The following is an 11,414-nucleotide window of genomic DNA, read 5'->3' as shown; positions in this document are numbered from 1 at the left end:
GGGGGGGGGGGGACGGGGGGTGGGGGGGGGGGGGGGGGGTGGGGGGGAGAAGCCAACTTTGAGAATTTTATCATCAATTTATTATGGGATTGACGTTTACGCATTTTTCGCGCACTCGCTTTTTATCGTCTTTTCATTACACGTTATTTTACATTATACGCGCTTTTAATAAATAATTAATACTCTTTCCTCATCCTCATATTTCACAGCGAAATTCTGACAATTAGCTTGACTTTTCACTTTCACGGGGCACAAAATTCATCATAATATTGTTCAATGGCTAAATGACCGCTCGCGTTGCGTCTTTCCAGGTTTCCAGGTTCCTCTATCCACTTCTGGTGTAGGCTTTTCCACGCGACGCTGCGACCTTATCACCGACCCTCTTTATTAGTCTCACCTTCCTTAAACGTTTCGAGGCAATAAATAAGGTGGGACAGACTAATTGGCACGAGGGGCTGAGCAATCGAGTAACGAGCCTTTACCTTTACCAGTGCCTAGTGCAATTTTGAAAATTCAGGTTTTAGAGGATGCGCGGAAGGTATCGGTGGGAGATATCAATGATTCGAACAATTATTCCTTTCCTTTCGTGTCTCTTCCATTATCCTTCTTTCTATCCCTTAAAAAAAAAAAAAAAAAAAAAAAAAAAACAACAACATTAATCGCAAATCTCACCTATCGCCATCTCTTACACGGTTATTCATAATCAATCAAGCCGTTATCATAATTACACACATAATTTGCATTATTTGCATTTGCATTATTGTAGGTATAAATCGTTTGATATTTATATAATGTAACGTGGCACTATGCCACTACGGATCTTCACGATTATTTATAGCGAAGCAGGTGGTACTGCAAGCAATTAGTAACTTATCGTTTTAAATTGAAATTACATTTCCAAAAGCCGGCGATCGACAATACGTTTATCGCTTCTTCGTGATAATAATGCAAAGCCAAGATATGGTTTAAGTGAAAAGTTGAGGTGCAATTTTATCGCCTCGATCGGCAAAAGGTAGTTTAGAGAAAAGCGAAAAAAGTGGGATGGCAGGCGTGACAAAGAGCGAGCGAGATGAAGAGAATGAGTTAAATCGACAGCTTGGCGTCTTGTAAATACACAAGTCGTCGAGATCCCGTTTGCGCTCAGTCGGGCATAATCCGAGGTAATCCCTCTTGCGCAATATGCGTTGGTGTGCGCGGCTCGCTTCCAGCCGACGACGAACTTACTTCACTTCAGCCATGCCCTTCTCCAAGTCCTGTGTCTTTGTCTTCTTGCCTCTCTCAGCGAATATTCGTCGTTTTTCTCTATCGACGCCTACATGGATGCTTATTTCCTATAAATTAACGTTCGAGTCAAGTCCTTAAAGGTCTTCCCTGCGTTATACCAAGGGATATTTATTCTAAGCGTTGACGTAACAAACTTATTTCGGGATCATGTAAATTGCATTATGCCAATGACGTGACGTTGGCGAGAACTCGGCAAAAATTTCCAAAACATCTCTACAAAGCTCGTTGGATTCGATCGATTGGGAATTCTAATTTTAGTGACATTTCTTGTCTGAGATAATTGATAACGAGCTCGAGACAATGTACTCGCGGCATTTTTCATTCTTATATAATTCGTCTTTTCTAGAAAAATCTCGTTCAGAAATATTTTTTCCGTTTTTTTTTTCCTTTTATTAATATATAAAATACAGCATATAAGGATGGGAGAGGCAATCTGGTAAGTAGCAGCGATAAATATCTCTTTCGCGCTTCATATAAAGGAGGGATATATTTTTTAAAGCTAATAGAAATGTTTGCGTTATCCGTTATTTTGAAAATTTTATTTTAACGTGTCATAATTTACAATACCTTACTATTTTTTTTTCTTTTAATGTCGCCATGCAAGTATTCATTGAAGACTGAAATTCCTTGACTTAATAAATTGCTGGCCCAGCCGTAAATAAAGTAATATTAGACATCCTCCATACATCAAAAAATGTATCGAGAGAATAATAATGTAAACGACTTACGAATCATCCGTTGCTTACGAAAAAGTAAACAACACATAAACGAGCAAAAATCTTGACGTCGCTTTTCACTTAACATCTTCCACCAAGAATACTCAAATACTCGGCAAATTGCATTCAATATCGAATATTACAAGAGTCGCCTCAATAGCGAAAGCTCATACACACAAATAGCACTTAAAATAAACAAGCGACATAAGCAAAAAGACACAGGCGAGATGCTGGGATGCTGTATGGGATAAGCGGCAGATGAGAGATGAGACGATGCATGGGATAACTTTATATGCGAGTATCTCTTTGGTTCAAAGCAAAGCTAACCAAGGCACATTGTTCCTCTGTTCCCTCGTAGGCACTAATTATATCGCACTTAATACGCTTCCACCCCCGTCTGGCGTAGAATTTGCCCTTTCTTTCTTCGTCTGTCGTGTGTCGTTCTCTAAATCTTTGCTCTCTTAATTGTTTCTACACTCCGTCCCACAGTTTCTTTATTGACTGTGATTGCCTCGGGGTCGTATGCGGTTCGGTCTCTCTCTCTCTCTCTCTCTCTCTTTCTCCCGGTCGAGGGCGTTACGTGCTGCAAGTGGCTCGGATACGTTTGTTTTTCGTGTGTGCGAACGCTCGCAGGTAATTACGACGCTCAATGACGGTATTCGTAGTGCGCGCGTTGTGCTGTGATTGAGTCGAGTCTGCCTCCTGCGCTTTTTTTTTTTTGTCCTATTTAAAACTAATGTAACTTTCACTGCTTAATTAACTGAAAATACGATTAAAAAAGAAAAAAAGACACACACAAAAATACAAAAATTCCAAAAAAAAAAAGGGGGAAAATGAAAAAATACCATTGTATTGTGGATGTCGTATGTATTATTGAAATAAATTATTCATAATATTACCGTCATTTCAAATCATATAACGATTACGTGAAAAAAAGGATTTCTTATATTAAAGTCTCCATTATAATTCAATAACATTTATTTATACGTACGACCATTGTATTATTAGAATGAAGAAAAAATTCAACGAACCGAGTTAAGTAATGAAAAGGAAAATTTAACGTTAAATACAAGTCTAACAAAACCTTCGTTTGTTTAAATTCTAAAAACTCATATTAACTTTATTCGTATATGTCGTCTATTAAAAAAACTAAACTTTTCTACAATTGATAATAATATAAATGTCAAGATATGTAATTCCGAAATGCTGAAGAAGAAGAAAAAAATAGAATTATTCCAACGATGGAATAATTACGATATTTACTGAATTTCCAATGAATGTAAATGGAACATTCGAGTCAATAAATTTCATAAAAGTATTCTGTATTTGCAGAAACTAAATATCGCAGTAAATATTGTTTGAAATTTTTCCGTACTCGAGAACTAATTCATCATGCATGTCATCATCTGTCAATAAATTTGTATAAGTGATAAAACTGTTTGTCAAATTTCTAAAGCCATCGTACTCCGTAAATTTAACTACATTTTCCATTATTATTGAAATATACAAAATAAATAAATAAACATTATACGGCAATATGTACTAGTAACTTTAAGACTATTTTAACGAAATTAAGAATTATATAACAGGTAAAGAGCAATTAATACGATCGTTAAATGGGGATTCGCGTGGTCGTGGTGCATGCATGGCCGATACGAGGAGGGACATATAATAAATAATACAAGCCTGCTGTACGAAATTAAATTAACATGAAACACATTGCGTCTGTCCTTAGAGGAAGAAAAGGCCAGCATCTGCTTGTGATATTATCATCATTGAAACAGGTGTACGAGCGTCGACTAATGATAACATTTTTGCCGCGATTTTCCGAAAAGTTCGAGTATCATTGTCGCCGCTACGTATGCGAATCGTTAATTTTTAAATGAATTATTGAAATTTTATCTTACCATTCAACATTTTCGCGCTTCAAGCACATTGAACAATAAAGTTGCCTGCTAATCTCGTGTTATTAAAGTAGAAAGAAACAAGAGAACAAGAAAAAGGAAGAAAAAAGATAAGAAGGAAGGAGAAGAAAAGGAAATGAGGATACAGTTTAACTAGCCAAACGCGATGAAGCTTTTTCTTTTAAAAATTAGTGATTAAATAGAGAATAACAAGAGGCTGTATTTGCGTGCTAATAATGTGTGTCGCTCAATGAATAATTTATAATAGCTAAAGTCACTACAAAGTCGGCCATCTAGAATGTAATCTTTAATAAATAGAGTTATAATATTTATTAGCAATAACTACGATATGTACATAGATAGATACATAAATATTTCAAATGAATATCTAATCTATTTATAAATGACAAAGCGTACTTTTCTCTTCTCTTTTTCACTCTTTACCTTATTATTATTTTATTTTTTTTTTTATTTATTTAATTATTATTATTAATATTATTTTATTCAAATGCTTTTTAAATATAGTGGCTTAAAAACATATATATATTTTTGATAAAAATCTGAATAAACACGGCCATTTTTTAAAGATACAGGGCGCACAAAATTACCATTGGGAATCCAAATATTATATTACAAGCTCTTTTAAAAACATTTCTTTTAAAATGTTTAAGAAAAATTCTATTCAATTGATCACTAATACGGCTGCTTAAGCCGTCGTTGCACATACCTTATTTATTTATTTATTTATTTATTTATTTATTTATTTATTTATTTATTCAGCTTCCACTTTAATAAAGTCGAATTATTTATTTTTAAATTGTCCGACCTTTTTTAGTTTCCGAAGAGCATTTCACTTCTCGACACTATCTTCGTCGAGATAATTCTGTTGTTTGTCTTATCTCGATTTTGCTAGACAAGTTTTTTTTTTATTTAATAACTTGGTCGACGCGGACTTTTCAATAATGCGCTACACACTTTGAAAGGATGTGCGATCGGGCGTTTTTTCTGTTAATTTTCGAAAAGCTACGAGGCAAACGCCATTTTCGAAACGTCAACAACAACGAATCTCTCGCGACATTTGCTAAAAAGAAAACGAGGCGATTCAGACTCCGATAAAATGGCTATTCGCTCGGAGGAAAATCTCTCGAAAGTTCTGCCGTTTGGTATATTAATGCATTTCCAAGAAATATAATGCAGCTTGGTATCACAAAACAGCACAGACTTTTCGCCTCATTAGGATTTCAATTCGCTGAGTCCTTTTGTAGCGTTAAGTCAGCCTCGATGAGCGCGTCGACTAATAGCGGCTCGATATCCCTTATAAACTTCTGGCTTTCTCAAATGATTATTAGCACGACTAATGGCGGTGTCTGTTTTGTTTTTGCAGTGACCGGAAGTGTTGAAAGGCCCGAAGATTCTGCCGTCGCAGCAACTCGGCGCTGCGGTCGCTCCATGGCCGGGCGCCACCGGCCTCCTGGCCTCCGTCACCGCTGATGACATGGCACACAAGGGTGAGTCACATGCCCCTTCCCTTAGAGGCCCTTTGTACTTTACCGCGGTCGCTCCGCTCTTATTTATTTATCGATACACGTTAGCTTCGAGTACTTCGAGGCTCGGAATACTTGAAACTTCCGCGCGCATCGGCTTCCCCATTCTTTTTGGTTTTTAGCGCTCGCGATATGGAATAGAAGTGGTGGAAGAGCCTTGATCCTCACCTTTATTATCCATTGGCTGATGGGCAATTCTGCCATTTGGCAAAGATCGGGATCTTGGATCTCGCGAGGTGACGGCTCATTTTCCACATAGCGCTAAATGAAAGTTCGTGTCGGGCATAATAAACACCCGTCGCGGGAGTCATTTAACGTCGTTTAACAAAAGTCTCCAAACACTCCCATGACATTATTTCATAAACGCCGGTACTTCCTAACCTTTGGATACTCGCCGCTCAGCACAACGATAAAACAATTTTACATCATATATAGAGTAAAGCTGCACGATGTACTTATACGCGTAGAATTGTCGTTTTAACGTGATAAACGAACTAACAGCGGCGAACGAAATCCGCATCCAAACCAGAACGAGAGGCAGCTTTTAATTTCGGAAAAAAGAAAGTGAGAGAGCGCGTTAGCCAATCGTACGACAATCGATCCATACGTCCTTGTTATTTCTCGATTATTCTCTGGAGAAGCGTAAAAGTTAAGGGCGCACGACTCGACATGCGTTCCCTGATTCCGCTCGCCGTTGTCGTTTACTCGAGTGTAGAAGTGCCGAATGCCTCCTGGACGTAAAACTTTTCGTCATGGCCGAATACGACGCATTCCACCCTCTACGCCAACCTCTATTACACCCCCGCCTCTCTCTCTCTCTCTCTCTCTCTCTCTCTCTCTCTCTCATCCGTCACGACCCGCTCGTATATAGCAGAGCGAAACTGAAACTCTTTCTTCGTTATCTGGAGCTTCGCGCGCGTGTCGCCCTCGCGAACGGCAATTCATCTCGCTATCACTCTTTTTTCCTTTTTTACCTGGCGTAATTGCTTTTGCTCTCTCGTTATTTTTTTTTCTCACTGAATTTTAGAAACAATTCGTCGAGTTGATACTCGCGGCAAAATGAATTTTCTCATACGGACTCGAGCGTTATTAGAGTCTAAGCTCCTCGACTTGCTGGAGATGGGAAAATACTTGGTGGCGATCAGAGCAAGTTGAGTGTGAGGGGAAAACAATTTTTAAATCATTACCCACAACGTAGGAAAATTAAATTGACGCGAGTACGTATATTTCAAGAGGATTGTCTAGTATTTTGTCGCGAGTGTTTTTTCAACGCAATATTCATCGTAGCTCGTCGCTTCCCTCTCGCTTCTCCATCCTATCGTTCTCAAACTATTGTTTAGAAATGACATTGTCATGACTATGGAGTACCGACGGACCAAAATTTCACGTATTAATTACTCATAACTCAGGATTAATTTTGCAGTTGAAAAGTTGTTGCACTTGATATCGGACGAAGGCCATTAAACTAACGGATGGGGAAAGAAGAATGAAAAACTAATCGCGACGCAGTCAAAATACCCTCGGCAATCATAAAAAAAAAAAAAAAAAGAAAAGAAAAGAAAAAGAAGAAGAAAGTACTCCAATAATCGGAGGGTCAATAGAGAATAGAGGCGTAAAGTCGTATACTGGAAGCGCGAAGGAGCAAGAACTCGGAGTGTCCGGGGGTCGGCACTGATGGCGTCGGGTGCCCGGAGAATCGACTGGAGAGTAGATTTCCGTGTGTCGAATACGCGCGGCTAAGACGTTTAACCCCATTAGTCTTGAATGGATCTATCCCCGTCTTTGTCGCTCCTCATCATTGGGCCGGCACTTAGCCTCAGCTCCCCGGTGCGTTTTCCACTGAGCGGGGCGAGGTCTCGTAGGCGACATCGTCTCGAGGCTTTCTAAAGCCATCGCCACCCCCGCGTGAAACTAGCTGCTGTCGCTGCTCACTTCACGTATTGATTTCCATTCTCTTATGCGCCCTTTGCGCGTCCGCTTCTTTTTCCTCCTTGTTTTATTTTTCTTTTTTACTCTTCCTCCTACTCGTCGCCATCGTTGTCGTCGTCGTCGTCGTCGTCTTGGCCGTCATCGTTGTCGTCGTCGTTGTCGTCGTCGTTGTCGTCATGAATCGTCGTAGCCATCATCGTCGTGGTCGTCGTCGTCGTCATGACAGTAGTGTCCTTACATCTCCTTCATCCTCTCTACTTTCGTTTTGCAAGAAAACTCATGGCAAAATGCCTCGCCCTGCCTTTTTTTTTTTTTTTGTGGGGGACTGAAGCTTCGACTTTTGTCGTTTGTCGCACCGAGGGTATGGAAGCGCCGAGACCCTTGACTCTGAGAGATCGTAATTAGGATAAAGCCGAGCTGTGCTTTCCTTGACGACGTGGGCGAGCTTGCGCACGTGTAAGAGCTTACGTATACGTGTGCGAAGGCGGCACGAGACTGGGAGAAATATATTAATGAGAGGGATGTAGCATCTCGTAAGATCCTACAATATATGGTAAAGATAGAGTGTAGTGACCAAGATTTTAGGACCGTACTTTATGGTGAACCGGATGAGCCTAAAACGGGTTTTATTTATCGAATTTAATATTATGATACGGTTGGTCAGGCATTCACTATCAGTTTGAACTTGAATATCCATTAGGGGCAAGAAATTCCAATATTTTCGATGGTATCAAACTAGAAAATCAGTTTATACGTAACGTATATATAGTATAAAATTTGCTTCCCTGGTGCTTTGAGTTTAAATACAAACAGACGAGTATTGATAAAATAAATTAAATTCTTCATTAAGAATATAAAATCAAAAGCATCTGTGTTTGAATTAATCGTTGTAAGAATAATTTTCCTATCAATTAAGGAAATTGATAGGAAATAAATAAATTATTTTAACGAACTATGAATAATATTCTTTGCTTAATCCACCAAGGATGAAACGTTTTATTAACTAAGCGTAAAAAGCGTAAAAAGAACAAAATTAGTTAGCACTCCAAATAAAAACGTACATCTCGCCTCGCCCATGCCAAAGTGCATAAAGAATTTGAAGAAGTTTAAAAAAAAATCAAGTTAATACAAAATTGAGCTTTAATTTGAGTTTATACGAAAATGCCGACAGCCGAAATGGGAAATTGAAAATTAATTTTTCATATTTTCAACAGAATTCGGAAATACATTTTGCTTGACGATGACGTTTGATGTTATCGATCAAGTCCGATACCGGCTGCTGCCGCCCTTGTTATAATTCCCCTTCATACCTTTACCACTACGCAAAATAATTAATTAATATAATTTCACAACGAATAATAGTAATAATTATGAATTTAGGATAATTTTGATAAAATCAATTAGGCTAGTTCATTTTGTTTCGATGATCCATTATATCGTTTCGCTCACTTCTCTACGCGGAATGCAATTATTTTTCTTTATGCCCGTGACGAATGTATGCATGAACATTAGATACAATTAATTATACTTATAAAGTGAGTGGCAAAGTAAGTGATACGTAAATGAATTATACATAAATAAATTAAACACGCACGTAATAAATAGTATTGCGACGAAAATAGCTTTCGTTTAACGTGGCTGATGGTGATTTCATGGGGGATAAAGTTGCCTAATTCCAGTTTTTAAAAAGGAAGAAAATTCACCTCGTCGTAGACACTTTATCACGCGAATTTAACTAATAGATCGACTAATCGTTCGCGAATTCCTAACAGCGACAGAATTCTGTCTTCGGTAATACAAAATCCTCGGGTATTTAATCCGACAAAAGTCATTCGCAAGGTACTTTTGGCCAAGGACGCGATGCCCCTTGGAGTGCGGAAACATCTTGCTGAGGCTTCGAGCGGCCGTCGTCGCCGGAGGGGGGGGGCGTCTTCCTTCCTTCCTTCCGTCCTTCCTGGGACGCGTTCCCGTGTGCGCGTGGTGCAATCGATCGCGCGACAAATTGCGTTTCCGAGAGGCCACATGGCCTTCGGCTCGGCCGCGTCTCATGACGCCTGACGTGACTCCCGCTTGGATGTGACACAACTCGAGAAGGAATCGCGACCACACAGGACTCGGATACTCTGGACCCGATTACGTCCAGTCTGTGTTATCGACCAGAGGGTCGTGCATACGTTTATATATACATACATATATAGAATTTAACTTGTGGAGGATGTGTTCGGATGATCCTTGCATAAGCGTCGCGGGTGCATTAATAGAGAAGAGGTCGGTGTTAATTACGGTAGTTGGTACAAGGAGTTGCGAAACTAAGGGATTTTTTTCTGCTTTCCCGAATTCGCCGATATTTTATTCGTTTGTCCATACATTGTGCGTATACTGAGAAGTGGAAAGCGCAACGTATATTTTTCATAAAACATAAAATAGAGTGCACAATACACACTTTTATAACTTCCTTGGCTTTCTCTAAAATCTTCCAAGTTTCTGCATTCGAGCCCTCCATCCCCCCCCCCCCCAACCCCTCATACATCGTCTTTGGTCTTTTCGTTTTTATGCTCGGTGTGGCCTCCCCCATCCACCTCCCCCCCCCGTCATCCCAACCCCTTTCCATATATCCCACCGGAGCCTGCCGTTGTCACGCGCGACTTCTCCCTTTCATTGTCTCTCTGTTTATTCGTCAGTCCTTGCACGAACGTTCTCTCTTTTCTCCGTCTTGAACCGTAACTTTTTCTCGCCGCAAATCAGCCATATCTAGGAAGGAAGAAGGGACTAGAAGGGACGTGGGAGTAAACGAATTCCACGGCGTCGAGAGAGATCATTGATCGTTTCTGAATTCCGAGTGGACGGCGAATACTCCACTCCTCGCTCTCTATCTCTCAAGCATTTCTTCGCGGTAGCTTCCTTGCCACTCGATTCAAGGGTTGTACAGGAGTTGCCGGAGCCATCAGTTCCGACACTAATGCAACCCCTCAGCGCTTAAATGGATCTGGATTCTACTTACCAGACTTGGCATCGTATTATTTGATCGAGCAATTCTTATCGCATTATCAACGTAAATTAAGACTTCGCCTTATTAAGTCGCTTCATTAATTATGCTTAAGCGACCAACCATACGCCCAGGATATTATATAATTCTGCTTTATGCTTTAAGATCGAAAAATATTTTCCCTATCGCCCTGTTTTTGTCTTTCTTATTCGTTTGACTCGAACATACCTACATTATTACCATTGATTATTACCTGAGAAGTAGTATTAAGTAATTATTTTACGCCACGGTGATGAGAATATGAAATATATTGACACTCGTCCGACTAAGGCGAACAGACTGTCATTCGAATTTTATAAAAAGTTATCTTTTCCATTTTAAGCATTAGGAAAACAATAGGACAGAAGAGGCTTGAATGCAATGAAAGGATTCATAATTCTTACTGAATACACGTGACTTGCACACACGCACGAATGTGCACAGCCAAACATAAAAAAGAATATTACATTATAAGGACTTGCAAGAGATCTTTTTTAATTAAGAATCGGGACACTGTTAATAATGGTATTTATCGTATCGTAACTAATACGGAATTCTATTAGAACTTTAAATAATTAAATTTAAAAAAAAAAAAAAAAAAGGGTGAAACCAAAGCTTAAGTATAATGTATTAAGAATACGGCATCGAAGTAAATATTTCATTAATTTTATTCAACACATCTTCATAATAGTACGATGCTCAACAATATATATATATATATATGTTAGAAATTTTTTTGTTTTTGTTCTTTTGTTTAAGGCAATAATAATATTTATAGGGTCGAAGGATCATCTAAAAATAAAATAAACTAGAAAAGTTGTGCAGAAACGTACGAAGATTGAACTTGGACGTCTGTAAAGGAAAAGTCGAATTTCCCTTCTTTTTCATACGAAATTACATTTAGTCTTTTTATAGTGTCGTCGCTATTGTTTTAATGCTGTATTAATACCCTAAATGTATAAAGATTCCATCTTTCCGTATTCGCGAGTTCGTCATTTTTCAACTCCTTTTT

At 38.9% G+C, this 11,414-nt stretch overlaps 1 protein-coding gene across 1 annotated transcript in view; it reads left to right on the top strand.

The window, feature by feature from the left end:
- LOC105363847 (paired box protein Pax-6-like) overlaps positions 1–11,414 on the top strand; it is a 43,916-nt gene that overhangs the window by 4,470 nt on the left and 28,032 nt on the right. Inside the window, exon 2 of the mRNA XM_011501646.1 lies at positions 5,289–5,412. Coding sequence (XP_011499948.1) covers positions 5,400–5,412 — 13 coding nt within the window. The 5' untranslated portion in view covers positions 5,289–5,399. The remainder of the gene's footprint in view (positions 1–5,288; positions 5,413–11,414) is intronic.

The sequence above is a fragment of the Ceratosolen solmsi genome, unplaced genomic scaffold (genome assembly GCF_000503995.2).
Source record: "Ceratosolen solmsi marchali unplaced genomic scaffold, CerSol_1.0 scaffold28, whole genome shotgun sequence".
Taxonomy (NCBI): Eukaryota; Metazoa; Arthropoda; class Insecta; order Hymenoptera; family Agaonidae; genus Ceratosolen; species Ceratosolen solmsi.
Note: the sequence above shows the minus strand (reverse complement) of the source record. Positions and strands in the feature narration are given on the sequence as shown.